A 21,282-nucleotide genomic window follows, 5' to 3' on the forward strand; every position below is an offset into this window, starting at 1 on the left:
ATCACAGTTAACAGTTTGCTCTCATAAGATATACTGTCACTTTATTCACAGGAATGTAACCTTTTGAAAATAACTTAAAAATCCTAAAAGTTGCTATTCCTTCCTGGACACATCATCCATTTACCATTCCTGATTCCTTCTAGTCTTGGAAGAAAAGCTTGGGGAAATATTCGGGCTCTGATCCCTTTGGAAGTCTCTTCCCCCCCGACGGCGGCTGTCATCCATCAGCTCACGATGTCAGACACACTTCCACAGGTTTGGTGCATTAACTTGGGCGGCTGCCAAGCCTGCCTCCTATGGCACTTTAACATTACGCAGTTTGCAGGTTGAAGTACATGTACATTCACAATACTAGGTGGCATCCCATCCTCATAGTTCTACTTTCTCATTTTGTTCGCCTCCTATGACTGAATTCAACTAATTTGAACCCAAGTGTGATGAAATGAAAAAAAGTAACATATAACAGGCTTTTAAGGCAGTATTTGTTGCAGCTTTACAATAAGGTATGTCATTGAATTATTTTTATTTTTGCAATATGCAAGAAAGAGCCATAACATATAAAATAATATAAAAGATATGTGTAGTGTTGCAGGAGTAAACACAGAGACAGAAAGACACACAGACAGGTCTAGGTTGTATTAAATGTTCTAGATGTTTTATTGGTGTTGGTTTCATTTATTTGACACACATGTTCTACTAGTTGTGGGTTTTTTTCTTTTTTTCTTCATCTTGAATTTCATCATTTGCAGCCATCTGAGATAGACCCAGCCTGAGACCGCTGGCCCTCCAGAATGGGTCATACCAGGATCTGGACTGAACCAGAGCTGGAGCCGATCTGGTAATTCAGGTGCGTTGGGTCTCATCATCGCCACTCACCACATCACAGCACATTGCACCACATCATACTTGCACACCTGCAGTGACAGGAACCTGAAAGCCGTGGTTGATGGCTCGTGTCTTTTGCTAAAAACACAACCTAAAACCTGCTCTGCTGTTACCGTTTTAGAATAGCCTCCTGAAAAACCAGCAAAAAGTAACTGAAACCAAACAAAGAAATAAACCAGAGACACGTCTCTCGCTTTTTCCTATTTCACCAATAATGTTGACGTTATTATTATTCATGTCTCTCTCGTTTTTCAACGTGTTTTTTTTATTGTTTCATTTAAATTCAGTATAGAATTATATAGATTTCCTAGAGCACACAGAAAGATTGAGTTGTATTTACCAACTTGGGGGAAGGGGGGGGAGTGTACTGTAATAGTTATTAACAAGGACAATGGTTCACACAGTGCACACAAACAGAGACAAACAGGGCAGGAGGGGAGGGGAGGGGAGGGGTGTGAGAGACAAAGGGGGAGAGAGAGGGGACAGGACGCCATGGGGTGTGCTTTGTTAGGCCTAAATGAGGAAAAGCAGCTCTCACGTACCGCCCCTCCCTTCTTGGAAATAAAAAAAGACAAATAAAATCATCGAAACCCCCCCTCATACCCCACATATTAAAAAACAACAACAATGTGGCCGTTGAGAACGGAATAGAAGGAAAATGCCGCGAGACAGATGGGGGCGCTGGTCCTCCACAGACAGGGGACGGAGGCCAGAGGTTGAAGTGGTGTCGACGGTGGGATCTCACTGTGTGATCTTTACATCTTTGTGTGATTGGAGGACAAGCAAAGGGTTGGCGAGGAGGGGAAAGAGAGAGAGGAACGAAGGCATAGAGACGTACAAGGGGGAGGTAGCAGGGGGAGAACGGGGGAGGGGGAAGGAGCTGGATGGCCCTTTTTTGCAGAGCGTAGACACTCCCTTTGTATCCTTAGCTCATTCAAATCTACATACACAATATGCAGCTGCCGTTTGGTAGATATATTGGTTTATGTACACAGCAGTGAGAGAACACATGCAAAGAGTATCATAGGAGATGTGGAGAAAAGGGGGCAGGTCAATGTAGAAAGTTGTAAAGGTGCTTCTGCTGTTTTTAATCTTTGGGGCAGTTGTGATGAAAATTGCTTCAAAGCGTTTTTTGTCTTTAGGGGGATGGGGGCATCTGAAGGTGTGTCTTGCCAGGGATGGAGTGATAGGGGAGGGAGGGGGCGGGGGCAGGGGGGGGGGGGGGGGGGAGAGATAAGTGGTAGATGTAGGGGGATTGAGCAAAGATGCTCCATCGATCAATAGTATGTCTCTCTTTCCACCCAACCTGGAGTGCAAGTAAAAGAAAGAAAAACAGGGAAGTTCACCGTTAATTCTTTGTTTTCAAGTCACTAGTTCACCATTTTGATTACTATGGTACTACCAGTAGCCACTTTGCTAAGCTTAGAAAAAAAAACTGGAAACAGAGGGAAACAGCAAGCCTTGCTCGGCTCAAAGAGAACAACATCTGTCTCCTACATTGTTAACGCATCTGCTTTGAAAACGATATGTTGAGCTTTTAGGGCAATTATGAGCTGGACTATTTCCTGGCCGGGTGCGGTGACTTCCTCAAGTCCTGTCGTGGCTGTGAGTTTGCCAGGGAACCAGTGGAGAGTTCAGGAAGTTAGTGCACCAAGCCAAGAAACCAGCATGAAACCACAGCCTCTTTTAGTGTAAAGGTGCAGTGTGAAGGATTTGACAGTGGACGACGGGAGAAAGTGAAACCACCAATGGCCCGGCCTGGAGGCAGTGTTAAGTTTGTCTGTTCTGGGCTACTGTAGAACGGCTATAAGCGGCTCATTCTAAGGTCAAGAAAGCACAATGATTCTTATTATCAGCTGTTCATACACCAAAGAAAACCTACTCATTCATATTCTATCCCATTTCTGCAAATATCCCCCTAAATGCTACACAAAATACCAAACATACTAACCTCCAGGGTTCCGACGGAGGAGAAGTTTTCGAACTTCATCATAGACAAAGATGAGAAAGCTGTAGGGGAACGCACAAAACCACCAGCTTGGCCTATGGGCGAGAAAGAAAGAAAATAAGGATTCAAAAAAGAAAAAAACAAACATATGACACCACATACCTCAATATCAAAGTGACGTGCATATGTGTCCATGTGATAAATGTGGTAATGGCCCACTCACTTTAGAGGATACATCCTGAGTGCCACATCCATGCCTGGGGTGTAGGACAGGAAGGCAGCCAGGGCCGTCTCCTCAAACAGGCCAAAGATCAAGATCTTGTTCCTGGGTTTAAGAAACACAACAAATTTTGAAGAGCAGAATGGAAATACATGTCACAGTAATTGACATCACATTATGTGAATTGTTCATGGCAAACAGATAAATTGGTTAAAGGACACATGAACGTGAGTGTCACAGTTGCTGGACTCACCTCATGCCCTGCTGGAACACGGAGTTACGTCTGGTCTTGCAGACGATGACATCTGCCCACTGCACGACTACAATACTGACGAAGAAGGCTGTGTGGCATGTGAACTCCACAATCTTCCTCTGCTCGTATGTCTGTGGGCAAAGAAGGAACAGAGACACAGTCAGATACAGTAACCAAACACACCAAAAAGTTCACACACACACACACACACACACACACACACATGCTAGACACTTACCCATTGCTGCCCATAGCTGTCTTCCAGGTCATTGACAGTGCGGTCATCCCAGTTGAGCCTGATGCCTACTAGTCGGGTGGGCAGGAAACCGTTCTCAGCCAAGATGACAAAGTAGGAGAAGAAGCCTCCCAGAGCCTGGATCATACCTGAGACACACCCATTAGGTTACAGATGAGGACTGTCCTAATCCAGCTGTTAATGTTGGTATTAGTAACCGGGATCAAACTCAAATCCAGATCACAGACAAATCAGAGCTGGGATCATTATTTGTCTTCATTTCACCTACCAATTTGACCATAGGCAATGCTGATAAGCCTCTCGTTCACCAGCTTGTCCCTGAATGGGTTCCTGGGCTGACGCTTCATGATGTCGCTCTCAGCTGCTTCGTAAGCCAGTGAGATGGCAGGCACCTTAAGAGAAGAGGGAGAAATGTGAACTTTGACTACATTATGACGTGTCCTATCAACAGGGGTAGTGTTCAGACAGAGATGTATTCAGACAGAGATGTAGTGGAAGCTGCATTCGTCTCTCCTCACCATGTCAGTTCCCAAGTCAATACAGAGGATGGTGATGGTTCCCAGTGGCAGGGGGATGTTGACGATGATGAACAACAGGAAGGGGGTGATCTCTGGGATGTTGCTGGTCAGGGTGTAGGCAATGGACTTCTTAAGGTTATCAAAGATCAAACGGCCTGAAGGGAGAACAAACAGGTACCATCATGTAGTCAGTCCGAATACACTGCTCACTGGAACTACCTGTACATCCTCAAGGATCACATGTTCCACTTCTGCCCTTTGGGTCTTCTCACCTTCTTCCACTCCCGTGACAATGGAGGCAAAGTTGTCATCCAACAAGATCATGTCTGCGGCCTGTTTGGACACATCTGAGCCAGAGATTCCCATGGCAACGCCAATGTCGGCCTTTTTCAGCGCAGGAGAGTCATTCACACCATCACCTGTCACGGCTACAATGGCACCCTGGGAGAGAAGCAGGATGGTGAGGATGAGGTAATATGGCAGAAATATAGAAATATGTAAAGTTATACTCGTTAAATGTATCTAGCTTTAATTTCTCTCGGTGTCTGGAGTTCAAGACAGGCTTACTTATTTAAAAAATAAGTATTCATACGATCGAAAGATTATTAAACAAGTCAATATCTCACGAATAAACGGTTTTGGTGTCTATACAAAACACCCTTTTTTAATGAAACACACGTTTCAATAAAAATATATCCATGTTTTAGATATAATTGATCTAATTTTAATCAAATTCAAATAAAATCAAACAAATGAAATCCTTTTGGTATTTCAAATGTAATCCAACATGACCATGTTTTATGTATTAGTGGGCAATCCTCATTCTACAGATAACTAGCGCCATCTGCTGTTGCAAAAGTATAATGCTACTTAGAAATCTTACCCCAATAAAAGCATGGCAACACTGCTTGGATTTGAGATTTGCCCACTATTCATTCAAATCACACCAAACATGTAATCTCCATCAGGCATTTTCTTTTCATAAAGTCATCTCTAACTGTGCTGACCAGTCTCTGGCAGCCCTCTACGATGATGAGCTTCTGCTGTGGGGAGGTCCTGGCAAACACAATCTCTGTGTGATTCCTCAGGATGTCGTCCATCTGTTCCTGAGACAGATCTTTGAGGTCCGTCCCGTGGCACACACAGGCCTTGGCATCCCTGAACACAGACACGTGTTGATGTGGCTCATGTTATTGACTGTCATTTCTTTTATATGAGTGTGTGTTGGTTTTCCCTGCAGCGATCCTTACCTGGGGTTGACCTGGCTGACAGGTATGTTGAGACGAGCTGCAATGTCCTCCACTGTCTCGTTGCCCTCTGAGATGATGCCCACGCCCTTGGCAATGGCCTTGGCCGTGATTGGATGATCTCCAGTCACCATAATGACCTAACAAGAGCAACAGAAAAAATCATGCACTATGATACAGAAACTTACTTTAAAAGACTTCAAGGAATAAAGACATAATATATTACAAAACTCACCTTGATACCAGCAGATCGGCATTTGCCGACAGCATCAGGCACAGCAGCGCGGGGAGGGTCAATCATGGACATGAGGCCAACGAAGCAAAGGTTGTCTGTCTGGAAGTTGACATCATCTGTGTCAAAGGCAAAACCCTTGGGGTACTGGTCTTCAGGTAGCAAGAAGTGGCAGAACCCTAGAGGGAAAAGAAATGTGTGATTTGGTGTTTGCTTTGTCATATCTGACATAACTATCAATATTCAGTCTTCAGAAAATGAAATTTCAACACTGCCTGGTTTTAATCAACATATCCTGAGCTGGATAAAAAGAAGCTTTGTGTATGATCTTGAGCTGATTTTTGGAAAAATTATTGAATTCCAATCACCACAATAAGAAATGTCCCGTTGCTGTCCAATTACAAAAACACATATTTCCACATTTGATTTGAGTGATATAAAAAAAAATGTTTCATATTGAAATATATTTCTCTTTGACTTGAAAAGTCTCCTATCTCTTATGTAACAGAAAGAAACAAAAAACAATGAAAGACAATATGAAAAGTGCATTGTCACAAAGCTGAAGAAAGGGTCCGTTTTTCGTTTTGGAGATACACTATATTGCCAAAAGTATTGGCTCACCTGCCTTGACTCACATATGAACTTAAGTGACATCCCATTCTTAATCCATAGGGTTTAATATGACGTCGGTCCACCCTTTGCAGCTATAACAGCTTCAACTCTTCTGGAAGGCTTTCCACAAGGTTTAGGAGTGTGTTTATGGGACTTTTTGACCATTCTTCCAGAAGTGTATTTGTGAGGTCACACACTGATGTTGGAGGGAAGGCCTGGCTCTCAGTTGTCCTGGCAACCACCAAACCCAGACTCATCCATCAGATTGCCAGATGCGTGATTCGTCACTCCAGAGAACGTCTCCACTGCTCTAGAGTCCAGTGGCGGCAGGCTTTACACCACTGCATCCAACGCTTTGCATTGCACTTGCTGATGTATGGCTTGGATACAGCTGATCGCCATGGAAACCCATTCCATGAAGCTCTCTACACTGTTCTTGAGATAATCTGAAGGCCACATGAAGTTTGGAGGTCTGTAGTGATGACTCTGCAGAAAGTTGGTGACCTCTGTGCACTCTGTGCCTCAGCATCCGCTGACCTCACTCTGTCATTTTACGTGGACTACCACTTCTTGGCTGAGTTGCTGTCATTTCCAATCACTTCCACATTTTTATAATCCCACTGACAGTTGACTGTGGAATATTTAGGAGTGAGGACATTTCACGACTGGACTTGTATGGAATGTTGCAAGAATTAGTAAACAATGTGAGAATATAAAATCCCTGATTTCTCCTTTTGAACCTCAGGTCATGTCTGTACTTCTTACACTGTCACTGTGAACATCCATCTCTCATCACCTCTCCCCAGTTCCTTACCTAGTACTCTCTCCCCCAGTCCTCCCAGCTCCATGTAGGCATTCTGGAAAGCTTCCTTCAACTCCTCATCCATAGGTTGCTCCTTCCCCTGCAGCAGGATGGTGGAGCAACGGTCCAGGATCCTCTCAGGGGCTCCCTTCATCACCAGCAGGTAACGGTTGTCATTGGGGTCCTCTGTCTCATGCACTGAGAGCTACAGGTGGAGAGCAGGCGGTTCATTTGCTGCAGTGAACGGGGCATGTGCATACGTGGGGTTTTCAGGCCCTGTTATTACCTGATATTTGTTGGTGGAGTTAAAGGGGATCTCAGCCACCTTCTTGTTCCTATCCCTCGTCGCCCTGACAGAGCCACAGGACAGCTCAATACACTTCAGCAGGGCCGACTCGGAGGCATCACCGGCCACGTCACGCTTCAGGATGGGCAGCGAGTCTTGTCCTGCTTTGAACTGAGCGCGGTTGCACAGACCAGCAACGCGAGCCAGAGACAGCCACGTCACTGAGCTCTTGTCAAAAGAGGCACCTGGAGCAGGACGAGAAGAGTGAGTATCATTAACCTTCATTTGTGCCTTGGACAGTAGTGACCGTGGTGGCCGTACGCCCCGTCCTCACTCACCAGACTGGTCCTCGGTGGTGTCGGCCTCGTGGATCTGGTTGTCAAACCACATGTGGGCCACGGTCATCCTGTTCTGGGTCAGGGTGCCTGTTTTGTCCGAGCAGATGGTGGAGGTGGAGCCTAGGGTTTCTACGGCTTCCAAGTTCTTCACCAGGCAGTTCTTTTTAGCCATACGTTTGGCAGTCAGGGTCAGACATACCTGCAGACAAACACAGGTATAGTGTTCATTATCACTGTGTTGGGATGTGTCACCTACAAAGCAAGGATAGAATGTCTCTGTTTCTTGAAGTAAAGTGAGCTCATGGTATGATGAAATAAGATTATGTATGTATATATATATATATACATGTAAAGAAATAGAATAAAGAAAATGTGTCCAAAAATACAGCAACAACAACAGACTGCAAAAATACCATCAGATACCAAAGTATGTAATGAATGTCATTATGTGTCCACGTACAGTGACCGTGGCCAGTAGCCCTTCAGGCACATTAGCCACAATGATGCCGATGAGGAAGATGACAGCCTCCAGCCAGCTATAGCCCAGGATGATGGCCAGGATAAAAAAGGTGACGCCCAGGAAGACAGCCACGCCCGTGATAATGTGAATGAAGTGCTCGATCTCTTTGGCGATGGGGGTTTTGCCGGTCTCCAGGCCAGAGGTCAGAGTGGCAATGCGACCCATGACTGTGCGGTCTCCAGTGCAGATGACAATGCCACGCGCTGTGCCTGGTTTGGGAAAAGTATACATGATTATGAAATATAATCATAGCCTTCGACAAAGACACTTCTGATCCGTTAAAATGAGGTACAACATTTGAGTCTAAGAGGAAAGTTGCTGGCTCTAAATCGAAGCACAGGCACACAGGTTATTAATAGCATGTCATGCATTTGCCATGGTGACCTTACCTTCCACACAGTTGGTTGAGAAGAAAGCAAGGTTTCGGGTCTCTAAGGGGTTGTCATGGGTACAGTCAGGTGACCTGCTCTGAGGTTCTGACTCTCCCGTTAGGGAGGAGTTATCAACCTATCGACGGGAAACAGGAAAATGAAAGCATGTTTACAACAAGAAGCAAGGCTTTGTGTGTGTGTGTGTGTGTGTGTGTGTGTACCTTGCAGCCATGAGCAGAAACCACCCTGATGTCAGCAGGGATCCTGTCTCCTCCCTTCACTTCGATCAGATCTCCGCCCACCACTTCTTCAGCGTTGATCTGTACCTTCTCACCCTCACGGATCACCAAAGCTTGCTGCAACAAGGTATCAGTGATGGTTAGAGATTACACACACATACGTGGACACCATTGAGAGAAACAATGTTACAGTAAACAAAAGGACCTTTTCCATGCCTTCGTGTGAAAAGCCTGCCTGACTAAAGATATCGTTATCAGAAATTCTTTCATTCAAACAAACCACACTGTATGTATAACTGTTTTCAGGCAGAATACACAAACGTACAGTATTCAGAAGGCTAACTGTATATGAATAGAGGCAACAGCATGTTCTGCTAATTCACATTAACTGGGCATGTATGACCCAGAATTCCTATATTCCAAGCCTATATAGTCAGTTTCCCCTTTTCCAGAGGGAATGAAAATAAGCATCCAGACATAAGTTGGTGTCTTTATAGCGAACACATATTCACCTGAGGCACCATGTTCTTGAAAGATTCCATGATTTTGGAGCTCTTGGCCTCTTGAAAGTATGAGAAGCAACCAGTAATGACAACGACAGCTGTGAGCACAATGCCTAGGTACAACTGGAGAGAGAGACAGACAGACAGACAAAGTCAAACACATGTGTGTGGTCTGTGGGAAGGCACGTTAGACAGCATGCGTGGTGCTAAAATGGCTTTGCCGAGGTGTTATTTCCGTCTGTACTGTGAGAAGTGTGATGGGTGCGTTAATGAGGTGTAGATGGGCTGCATGTGGATACGTGTGTGGACGCTCACATTGTCTCCTGCAGGATCGTCCTCAGTGGCTGCCTGGATGGCATAGGCCAGGAAGCAGAGGATGGCGCCGGTCCACAGCAGGACTGAGAATCCACCAAACAGCTGGCGACAGAATTTGATCCACTCCGGGGTGGTGGGAGGAGGGGTGAGAGCATTGGGACCGTCCCGGATCAGATACTCTGCTGCCTTGGCATTGGTCAAGCCCTGGAGGGAGCACAGAGACGGGGTGTGTCGTTATCATAGCAAGAAAAACACAACTTGATTTCACTTTGTTACCATTCTTCTATTTTTGGAGTCAATTTGAAAAACAATCTCAAATCATAGCTGTACATGACTGACAGAACAATCAAACAATTGTTGCCAGAGTAGCCTCAACTCAATCACACACACACACACACACACACACACACACACACACATATTCATATATATATATATATATGAATATATTTAATCAGCTCACCTGGACAATGTCAGTCTGGTATTTCCTGCATACTTCCTCTACGGACATCTTATGTTCCGTCTGAAAAAGAGATAGAGAGATGATTTATTCTCTGTGTAGTTCAGTATGGTTAGTAGTTGCCATTTTGTGCATGCATTTATAGAAAATAGTCCCCATTTAATCAATAATTATGCTAATATGTAAGGAAAACAACTTTTTTTTCTAGCATTGTCAGAACATCAATTAACTCAATGACAAGAAAAGGAATGGACTCTATTCATGCAGTTCACCTGAGAGATAAGAGTAACAGATATGGCGACCAGGTGTCTGTTTCTTGCGCTGGAATGTGGGATCAAAGTGACGACCTCCTGATAACAAGTCAATCCCTCTTACCAGAAAAAATACATTTTGTTTTTCGGCCTGCATGAGAAAGACTTCTCTTCTCGCCAACACAGTTGGTGTCAATTAATTTTGCTTTATCCTCAAAAAAAGATGTTCTTTAAAAGTCCAAAATCATTTACTCACATCTTTAACATGCAAGGATGCATATTTTGAAATAATGAGGGAATTGTCATATGAATTCCCATTTGACTGACATGATTATAGGGGATTTGTCTCGCTATTAATCATGTGTGCCAACATACAGTCCTACAAGGATCCAGATCACAGAGAATAGAAGGCTGTACTTACAATGGGCACTTCCTTCTTCAGGTCATCCATGTCCTTGGCCCCCTTCTTCTTCTTGGGGGATCGGTCATCTTTGTCCTGTGTGGTGGCAACTCTGTAACTGTCTGACCGCCCATACTACAGACACACACATATGTTTTATACATGCCTTCGGACTACATTAAGGAGATAATAGCCTGTTCACCTTCGGGTTTAATCTTAGCTGTACTCTGGGCTTGTATATGCACATTAATTCAACGTAAAACTAGACTGATTACAAGTAACTGACTGCCACTGCAATAAAGCCGGCGGGTTTTACTGGATTGCCCTTGAGGTTTCTCTCTTTCACTACACAGTCAACAATGTTGTACCCTTGTGAAGTGGCCTCGTGATGCTGCCTGTATTTCTTCAATAGTCTCAGTATTAAGAGGACGGCGTTAGATGAAGAGCACATAGAAACGTGGTTATAAGAATGGCTGAAGATGTGAAAGATAAATGCATTGCGCTGGTCCATCTGGTCCACCATTACGAGTGCACTAGCAGCACACATGAAAGCACGTGTCTCCTGTCTGCTCTGCCACCTCCATTTGATGTCTGCATTGATCAAATCATTCTTGGTCTGATGTCCACAACAGCCTTGTGGACACCTCCACTGTCACATCCACACGCAATCAAACGCTTTCACCGGGAGGTTCTAACTCATCGCCTGCTGGTCTTTTTCATTTATCTAGCTGCAAGGACATGAGAGAGGGAGAGAGAGTGAGCAAAAAAACAGGCTTTCTACTCATCAAAGGCTTTCTGATTAGATTATCCTATGTTCTACACTATTAGACCAGATACATCAGGGACACTTTGATGTAAAAGATTAAAAATGAAAGCGCATGCACGCACACACGGATACATCAAATGTCCTTCTTCCGTCTGCTTCCTAAACTGGCTGTTGTTCCAGGCACTCTCCTTATTTTAATGTCCCCGTCAGTAATTGGCTTATGTTGTTAAACTAGACATAAGTGGACTATTAATTATTAATAAATTATAAAAAGATTTTCTACAGCACTGCACATTCTAGTTATTCTAGGTCTACAACGGTGAGCCTGTTGTCCGGAAAGAGAGCGGCTTGAATACTGGCCCACATCAACACAGATGTCCCTCATCAGAGGTCCGAGGGGACATGGAGAGAGTCCCTCTCAGGAGGAGTGAGTCCTAGAGGTCGGGCCCTACTCTGACACAGCCGAGTCATCAAAGAAATGGCCCTTGGGGGCCGATTAGGATGGTCAGATATACATTGATGATGCTAGTGCAGCAAAGTCCAGCTGATATGGAAGCCATGTCATTTATTCTGAATCAGACAGAAAGTTCAATACCTATCAACTAATAATCAAGGACAACAATCCTCTTAATTTAGGTATGTGCGTCAACACTGAGGTCAAAGGTTAATATTTCACTGATAACTTACATTAGATAAGAGGTACTGGCTGCTTGTTAGTTAAAGAAAACCAACTGTGTGCAGAAATTCAATAAAGAAGTGGAGTAAGCACCCTCTAGTGGTGCAAACAGGTAGTAACATTATCAGGAGTGCAGAATGCACAGGTAACCGTCGCTGGACTATTTTGTTTGCATCCGATATCATCGTACAAATATGAACTACAAACAGATCTAATTTTTAACATGGACCCAAAGTAGGTTTCCTTTCAAATACATTGGCAACAATACACTTCAGTAAACATTTACAAAAGCAGCAGTGAGAAAGTATGAAGTAACAGTCTACGTCCACCACAAAACCTCCCACACCCAAACCACACCAGAACACACACTTCCAATCCAACTAACAAAGATCTACATGCCACTCTATTTTCCACTTGACTTCAGTCATGTGAAACCATGTCTTTCATACTGAATGCAGATGTGGCAACAAGACCTGTCTTTCTGGTTGGTCTCCGTAATAAAGAGGGCTTCACAAGACTGTGTGGAGCACGACTCTCACTCACTTAACGACCATGGACAAAAAACCTTCAAGCATGTCAAGTGGAGAGCAGCGTGTCAGTGCAGTGGGAAAAAGCTGATTCACCTGACTGCAAACACCCTTCACACACACACACACACACACACACACACACAGACACACAGACACACACACACATGCAAACACACAGAGTTCTGCAACAAAAGAGCAGGTGAGCAAATCTCTTTGCCCCAGCAAGACCAGGCAGGTCTGGTGAGGCCGCGGCTGCATCAAGAAGAAACGGATGCAGTGGAAAAGTACTGCTGCTCATTCCCTCTGAGACAGATGCTGGATGTATGTGTGTGTGTGTGTGTGTGTGTGTGTGTGTTGGCACATACATATATGTACGCCATATTATTCTTTTCTGATAAAGTGAATGAATCGAGGGTGTTGAATAAAATGGAAAGTTAGAGATTTAACTTCTAATCAGGTGTCAAGTAAGCACTATAATCTGAAAGAAGACAGACTGGCACTTGTGTAAAGAATTCATTTGTTGGTATGATATTCATACTGTGGATAGTTTGTCCAGCCATCGGATGCTGCAAATACACATTTAGGGAGCATTGTCTGCTCAATGGCACACCTGCTCCTTTGAGCACATACACACCCACATTGATTTCATACATATGGACACACAGGTCTTTCTCTTTCTCTCCCTATCAAACACACACACACACACACACACACACACACACACACACACACACACACACACACACACACACACACACGCCCAGACATTTGGTAAGGAGATGGATAGGAGTAGAGTAAAAGTAGAGAGGTGGATGTTAAAGGGGTAGATGACAGACAGAGGAGAGAAGGAAAGGGAGGAAACGAGACGAGAGTGGGAGGTGAGAAACAAGGAGAGCTGAAGAGCCAGAGGCAGGTGGGTGAGTGAGTGAGTGAGTGAGTGAGTGAGTGAGTGAGTGAGTGAGTGAGTGAGTGAGTGAGTGAGTGAGTGAGTGAGTGAGTGAGTGAGTGAGTGAGTGAGTGAGTGAGTGAGTGAGTGAGCTGCTGTCACCCTTCCCTCATGCTTCTAATTAGATATTGACCAGCAGTCTTTGTCTGCTGGCTCTGTGTCAGTGTTTGGCCCACAGTGACCCCACTCTAATAGATAGCGTGTGTGTGTGTGTGTTAGCCTCTCCTCTTCCTCCTCCACACACACCCTGCTACCTGATAAGATGTGTCTTTGTTGCACCTACAGCACAAGTAAACGAGGGGTAAAAGCATCCCACTAAACTTCGGTCCACATTTTTATGTTGATGTATGTCACTCCACATTTCATCATTCAGCAGAGAAAGATGGAGTCTCTCTGTGTTTCTTTGGTATCCTCCACATCTGCATTAGACAATAAAGTGTTTGTCTGTGTGTGTGTGTGTGTGTGTGTGTGTGTGTGTGTGTGTGTGTGTGTGTGCGTGTGTGTGTGTGTGTGTGTGTGTGTGTGTGTGTGTGTGTGTGTGTGTGTTTGAGTGTGTGTTGGTGTGTGTGTGTGGCTCTGTGTGTGTGTGTGTGTGTGTGTGAGGGGGGGGGGGTCTGTGTGTGTGTGTGTGTGTGTGTGTGTGGGGGGGGGGGGGGGGTGTCTGTGTGTGTCTGTGTGTGTGTGTGTGTGTCTGTGTGTCTGTGGCGGTCTCCACAGCTCTGTAATGGAATGAGTCCCTCTGTCCTGAGTAAGGAAACAGAGACTCATGGCTGGAATTACAGACGCTTGCTCTCCCACGAGCACACAGACACATCCCTGACATCGTCAAGGAAACGGAGCCGTCAGCTGATTCTCCATGCGTTAAACAGTACCATAACTGACATCCAGCTACATGGCGGCGTATTAAAACCCACTTCAGGTATCAATCATTCAATTAAGTTGATTGCTTCGTGTATCTGCTTGTGTGCTTGATTTGAGCATAAATATTCTGGCTGACCAAACTTAACTTTACATTTTGTCCCCTCGATGACTGAGTGTGTTTGGAGGGCAGGTAACCATGGTGACGGAGCCCAGTACTCCTAGGATACACCGATGTGATCGGCGACAAGCAATAATTGATGCTTCTGTAACTGGACACTGTATTCACTGCTGCATAACACAGGCAGGTAATTGATTCAAGGCATTAGTGTGTATGTGTGCGTATGTGTGTGTGTGTGTGTGTGTGTGTGTGTGTGTGTGTGCAGAGGTGAGTCACTGTGTTGGCTACAGTCTGTGTGCAGCGTCTACACGCATTGCGGCAGAGAGAGGGAGGATGTGACAGAGAGAGAGAGAGAGCAAGTGATTGTGAAATACGACGGCACGACTGAAAAGGTATAGAAAGTCATGTGATGTGAATGTTCACTGTGATTTTTGGCTTCTTATGTACCATAAAAGTATACCATTGTCCTTCCTTTAAACAGACTGATATCAAGTGACAGAACTTTGTTCTGTTGCCCTCATCGTGGACGGAGAACGTCTTGTTCACATGAGGAGTGGCACCTGAGTGTGTTGTTCAGGAGGCAGGTCCAGGCATGCCCACCAGGGTGGGTTACACTGAGACTGGCACTGAAGTGTCTTTGTCTTCTCCTTTTAACGCACGCATGACCTGTAGCAGGAAGAACCCCTGTGCACACACACTATATATTGTTTGTTTCTCTCAATGTGGAACTGAAATGACGAAGTGGTTAAGTAGGTGGAAGGAACACCAACCTGTTCTATTTTATCATTCAGCACCCAGTGTGTCATGGCAAAAGACGTGTCATGGCAAAAGACAAATCTGCACTTCCTGTCCATACAGATGCACGGATCCCACCAGCTCCTCTGCACTGACCACGTGAGAGCTCCACCGTGGATTCCTGTGGGCGTTCACGATGACCAGGATGTAGAATGTACAGTTGAGCTGAGACTCATTGGTCTTTGCACGTGTGCTCTGAGCTTGTGGGAACTGTTTTACAAAATGTCTGATGGGGGTGTAGAATCCGAGCCATGCTGTACTTGTAGCCGTCTTTACAGGTGATATGAGATGGGTATTGGGTCTAGTTCAAGTCATCGTCCCAGTAGTCCAGGGTGACGCCTGAAGGCCCTCTGTCTTCAGTCTGAAAGTCAATCTGTTGCTCTGCTCATGACAAACAGAGAGTGATGTGCTGCATTTGTGAATGTGCATCTGTCAGTCTTGGAGAGAGACCCAAGCACATTCAACATGAATGTGGCGTGTTGTTACATGTGTGCATGTGTGTGTGTGTGTGTGTGTGTGTGTGTGTGTGTGTGTGTGTGTGTGTGTGTGTGTGTGTGTGTGCGTGTGTGTGTGTGTGTGTGTGTGTGTGTGTGTGTGTGTGTGTGTGACCTTGAAATGTCATTGGGCCATCTGCTGTGTCTTGCAGCAGGATGGCCGGGCTCCGGGCCACAGTGGGGGGGCTCAGGCTGTGGACCGAGAGACATAGCTCTTGGGATTAGCTAGTCTGATTACTACACTGGATTAGCCCTCTGTGCCTCGCCCTCTCTTTGTCTCTCAATCACGCTTCTTTCTCTGCAATTCTCTCTCAGGAGAATCAAACATATGATTGCAATCTCCACATTTATCATATGTTCTCGGGCCACAATAATAATTTGGCAAATGTCTTCCAACTGAGCTGAGTAAGCAAGTGGATTGGATGGGTACTTTTTTTTGTGATGATTAGGATTTGAGTGCCTTGTAAAAGAGACTGTTAAGATATTTATTTCGCTCATCTGTATCAGCCTTGAGAGTGATACGAAGACCTTATCATCTTTCTATTGAACAAAGTGAGCAGACATCAAATAGAGGAGATTCCAGATATCAGATATGAAGACGAAAGGGAAACGATGACGTAAAATCCTTTCTCTCCCGGGGGACGTTCTCTGTGTGGCAGCTCAAATTAAACATGTCCATGTAACGTCCATCCAGTGGAATACTAGACGTACATAGAGAAATGAAAAGATTGTGGCCGCTTAAAAGCACGGAGAGAAAAATCTTTAAACCACATAAACATAAAGAGACAGAGAGATCAACTCTGTTGTGCTCTCTCTCCAAATATCTAAAAGTAATCAAAAACAAGAAACTCAATTCAATTCAATTCAATTCAATAACCAAATTCCAATTGAAGCTGTAACACCCTCCTGCCCCCCCCCCCCCCCCTCTCCCCCTCCACTCTATCCATCCGGCCGCCACATCATCATAGTCATCTGTTCATCCCAGAGACAATAGTTCAACTGTTCTACAACAGATCTGTACTTCTATAAAGAGCACTGTCCACTCTTGTGAGGCTCATATCTGCACTGTAGTTTGTGTGTCTTGGCCTGTGTGTGTGTGTGTGTGTGTGTGCGTGTGTGTGTGTGTGTGTGTGTGTGGATGGTCTAGATTATCATTGTAAATCATTGCTGCTTGTAGTGAACACATATGTCCACATGTCTCCATACATGCAGCCGATGACTGGACAACTCCACCACCCTGATGTGTTCAGTACGTCTGACTGAATGGAAAATAATTCACCGTTCAGGAATATCTCCTCACTTTATCACTTTTTACGTGGTGACAGACCACAAATCAAACACACAAAGTGTGTGAAGACGAAGATTAGTTTTTGATTTAACAAGCCTTTGTCCATCGGCAGCCCAGTGTTACACTTTGTGCGTTAGCGTATTCACACAGAGAACACACACACTTCACAAACCTACACACATCTCCAGGACAACACCCTGAATCAGTCATTTGGTGGTCGTCAGGCAACCTAACCCCCTGAATCGCTCTATTAATGGGAGACCATCGACACGTTAATGTTGGAAAACTGTCGGCCAACCACCGCGTCTACTGTAGTCCTGTTGTAAAGTAATGTACGAAGGAGACAGCGCTGACCTTTACCTTTTATGAGCATTACACAAGCTGCTATTAGCTCACAGCTCTTTGTCAGACTCTGTCCTGTTACTCCACAGCTAGCGAGGAGGCTAACTCTCCAACTCTGTCCTTCAGGGGCACTCCCACTGAGGACATGTCCTCGTTACACTGGATATTTATTGATCAGAGACCTACAAGAGGCTTGCATGGGACAACGGAGGGGCATTTTAAAGGTCACCATATTGACCTTAATTGACCCCTAGGCCACAGGGCAAAGAAATCCCAGCTGGCCGTGCGGTCAGAGAGATCATGCGGTTTATTGGATCCTATATGGACGGGCTCTCTGTATTGGTTCCTGCGATGCATGGGATAGATCAGCTGTGGTACAGTGCAGCCTATCAGCATCAGGCAGCAGGTGCAGCAGGGAGGGATGTGCAGCACTCTGCACCAAACTGAGGGCTGGGCCTCTGCAGAGGCCACACGCATCCAACTCCTCAACTACCTTCCACCGACACCTTTCAACTTCTCCTCCACCAGCGCTCTAAACACACACCGGCTCTTCTAGGAGTCTTAATACAGTCGCATAGGTCATTAGTGACTTTAATTAAAGTCTAATAGGGATCTCGACACTAGGAACTTGTCCTCTGCCGTAATGCTTTCAAGGCAGCTCAACCACACCCCTTGTCACCAGCCTGCGTGACCTTCTGACGAATCCTCGATGCCACAACTACACCTTCATCTTTCTTTAATCCCCCATTTTCTCCTGGGGCACAAGCCCACCTCCACCACACATTTGCAAGCTCTCCACACCATCCACACCACGCTCAACCTGCATTCAATGTCCTATGAACATCCGCCACCCTCTACCACCTCCCCATCCCATCTGCCTCAAGTCCCCCTGACAACCAATCCCACAATGTGCAGCAAAAGGAAACAGGAGCCATGGTAATGTGAGCTGCGGGTCATTATCCTGTAACCAGATATAGAGCCAAGCAGCCCTCCCCCATCGTCCTTTTAAATCCCTCTCTCTTTCTCTCTCTCTCTCTACACCTGCAGACCAGCCACTACTGATCTGCCCTTCTCCCCTCTCTCTTTGTCATTCTCGCTCTCTCAGCACCAACACCCTCCCCCATCAGCGTCACGTGCCTGAAGGTGAACATCTCCTCCTATAGTCTCCTCAGCATCGTCATGTATATTATTCTCGGGAATGAACCGAGAATGAAGTGTGTGAGTCAAAGGGACATTTCTTTAGAGATGCTTGGACAAATTTAGACCATCCATCCCTCATGACAGACAATATGTGTTGGTTGTCTCTCCAGGATCCCTGACACGGTCAGCGTTGTTCTATAGCATCACCGCTGTCTCTAAGCGCTGTCCTTCCTGCGTGCGCCGTGTGCCAGCCTATCACAGCTCTTTGCAGGGAATTTCCACGCCAGAAGCCCCGCCCCCGGTTTGACGCAGAAGGCACGTCGCAAGCGATGCCCCCCGCGGCCTTGGGAAAGGACAGCTGGCAATGGCACCCACAGTGCGCCAGTCCGAGATTCTCGGGGGGAAGACAGAAAGAGCGAGAACGAAGTGCGGTCGACCAGCGACGCCTGATCGCAAGTTAATCGGTACCATCCATCCATCCATCCATCCATCCATCCATCCATCCCGTTCTCATTCAGGGTGACCTCAGAATGAAAGTCAAGGAAGCAGCCAGGCACGCGCACATCGCTGTGTTATAATGCCGATCTTTGGAGAGCTGCGGCATCTTCCGGAATGACAGCATTCCGTTCCACACAGCAGCAGGAGCCTTCATGCGTAAGCACTGCACCCCATCCCTTTTGACGCAGTGCCCACTAATGCTGCCGAGTTAGCTCCCCCCGCCCCCCGCCCCCCCCGAATCCTACAACTAGAACGTCTCTCCCGGCAGATGCATTCTGGATGCTTGTGTAACTGCGATGCCATCGGCTGGTGCTGCCTCCGCGGCGGTGAGAGCCCTCGGCTCCGCGGTCTGTCGCGTCATCCCCGCTTCATTTAGCGGACGGACCGCGCTCCGAGATTCAACATCAGAACTCAAATGCACAAATGCGCATTGCACGGGGACGCGGTGTTTCCACCACACGACTCTGACATGCATAGACAACCGGAAACAGGACAGATGCGAGTGAACAGATGGGAGCTCTGATAGCGGCTCCTGGTGCGGGCCTACTGGACTCAACGTTTCTTTAATCTGTAGTGTACATCAGTGCTCACTGGTGGTGATTATAGAGTCCCTGTTATGTCACAAATTAAAGGGGAAATAAGCTGGCGAGGCGCTTATTCCCGGTAACCGCATTATGACGCACGGGTCATCGAGGTGCCGAGGATGAGACTCCTCCGTGAGGAGGACGCGATGGCCTCAGCCAGATGCTTCTCCTGGGGCTGGACGAGGCCGGAGGGGGGCAGAGCCAGCGGGGTTTAAAGGGGACATGGGGGGGCAGCGAGGGCATGAAGGAGGTCACAGTACATCCTGTTCATTGATCAACGAGAACGTTCTAGAGCATAACCACACAGCCTTCAAACGGAATATCAGGTTAATGATGGGTGAACGGAATAGGTGTTTATCAAGTGCACCCCCACCTCCTCCATCACCCCACCCTCTCTCCCCCAGAAGAGCTCTTGGTAAGAGTAAACCGATTAGGCCTGCCAAGGCTGACAAGGTTATAGTCCCAGTGAGGCCGACACGGACAACCTCTAAACCACACTCACCTAATCCGTCTCCATTCACATTCTATATCAAATTATCAGTCATTCGGAGAAAAGGACTTTTCATTTTTCTTTCTATTCGAATATAAAAACAATGATTGTATTCGGTAAGATTGACCGCGTCGCGGAGCCGCATCAGACCGGAGCTGTGGACTCCATCAGTTTTGTCGCAGTCTAGGAGAGCGGGCTCAACACAGTTCCGCATTAAGTCAATGTCACTCAGACAGACGAGGTTTTCATAAAGGGGAAATGAGATGACGTCAGCCGTCCCCCGCCAGGAGTCAAACATGAGGCTACAGCGCTCATTTCTCGGCCACTTCAGACGGGTAACAACGCAGTTCAAAAGTTGGAATGGTCAGCCTTACCCCCATGTTGGCGCAGTCACTCTTCTCCTCTCAGGTGATGCACGGCTTGAGAGGTGTCAGCCCCTCGCGTTGAATTAGATCAAAATGCCTTGGAAAAAATACAAGAGAATACTCAATACTCAGGAGAGCGGGGAGCCTTTGTCTATGAATCTGATAAAATGATCTCTTTTGGGGCTCTTAAATAAACGCTCTCTCAAACCTTCCAAACGGTGCGGCTACAATCTCTTCCCCGTGAGACGTCTTTCAAATGAAATGTTGCGGTCTCAAGCGGAGCATCACGCGGGGATGCGCTTCCTTCCTTTGCTCTCTGATACTTGCGGTGAAAGACCGGTGGAACTAACGAGCCGCACTGCTACCTTTTGAGAACACGATCTCCCTCCGCGGCTCTACCGGTTACCGCAGTACTCCTCCAGCCGCACCACTCCGCCGGCGGATGTAGGCGCCGCCTTAGCAAATGAGCGAGCCGAGGGGGCTATTGCGCCCGCCCAACGCTCACGCGGCTGGCCAATAATAACGCGGAGCGTCTCATCGGTGTTGGGATCGCGGACCAATTGGCTTGATCGCTGTCTCCATGCGGGCCAATCGAAAGGCCGTTATGCCCCTCCTGCTTTACTGCAGAATTCCGAGGCTTGCAGCCAGCAGCGTCGCGAGTCTCTAGGCTGACATTTTTATAAAAATGGACGCGCAAGGTTAGATTCTAGTTGTCGTGGTTGTGTTTGTGCAT

General features: G+C 46.3%; 1 protein-coding gene and 1 long non-coding RNA gene across 3 annotated transcripts; one reads left to right on the top strand and one right to left on the bottom strand.

Moving 5' to 3' along the window:
• Positions 1-633: 633 nt before the first annotated feature.
• atp1a3b (ATPase Na+/K+ transporting subunit alpha 3b) lies at positions 634-20,949 on the bottom strand. 2 transcript variants are annotated; one of them, XM_084027207.1, is made up of 23 exons: positions 20,758-20,949; positions 20,559-20,646; positions 10,678-10,752; positions 10,009-10,068; positions 9,546-9,749; positions 9,240-9,353; positions 8,710-8,844; positions 8,507-8,624; positions 8,058-8,326; positions 7,598-7,796; positions 7,260-7,504; positions 6,986-7,178; positions 5,563-5,738; positions 5,331-5,467; positions 5,088-5,238; positions 4,353-4,521; positions 4,081-4,235; positions 3,831-3,954; positions 3,545-3,690; positions 3,307-3,437; positions 3,057-3,158; positions 2,837-2,928; positions 634-2,191 (listed from the first exon to the last, which is right to left on the bottom strand). In XM_084027207.1, the coding sequence occupies exons 2-23, from the start codon at positions 20,562-20,564 to the stop codon at positions 2,163-2,165; spliced, it is 3,030 nt and encodes a 1,009-aa protein (XP_083883333.1). In that variant the 5' UTR covers positions 20,565-20,646; positions 20,758-20,949; the 3' UTR covers positions 634-2,162. The 2 variants fall into 2 exon arrangements, with proteins under 2 accessions (XP_083883333.1, XP_083883332.1); XM_084027206.1 differs by having other exon boundaries at positions 10,678-10,791.
• LOC311024703 lies at positions 10,798-19,009 on the top strand. The gene is made up of 2 exons (XR_014598321.1): positions 10,798-15,306; positions 15,352-19,009. It is a non-coding gene; the product is annotated as an uncharacterized lncRNA (long non-coding RNA).
• Positions 20,950-21,282: the final 333 nt, after the last annotated feature.

Source organism: Eutrigla gurnardus (assembly GCF_963514095.1).
Source record: "Eutrigla gurnardus genome assembly, chromosome: 14".
Classification (NCBI taxonomy): domain Eukaryota; kingdom Metazoa; phylum Chordata; class Actinopteri; order Perciformes; family Triglidae; genus Eutrigla; species Eutrigla gurnardus.

Excerpts from the sequence above, each read along its gene's own strand:
- atp1a3b (XM_084027206.1), bottom strand. Across the intron at positions 9,750-10,008 it reads ACCAGACTGACATTGTCCAG|GGCTTGACCAATGCCAAGGC; the intron begins GTGAGCTGATTA and ends TGCTCCCTCCAG. Across the intron at positions 3,438-3,544 it reads ACAGCTATGGGCAGCAATGG|ACATACGAGCAGAGGAAGAT; the intron begins GTAAGTGTCTAG and ends CTTTGCCCACAG.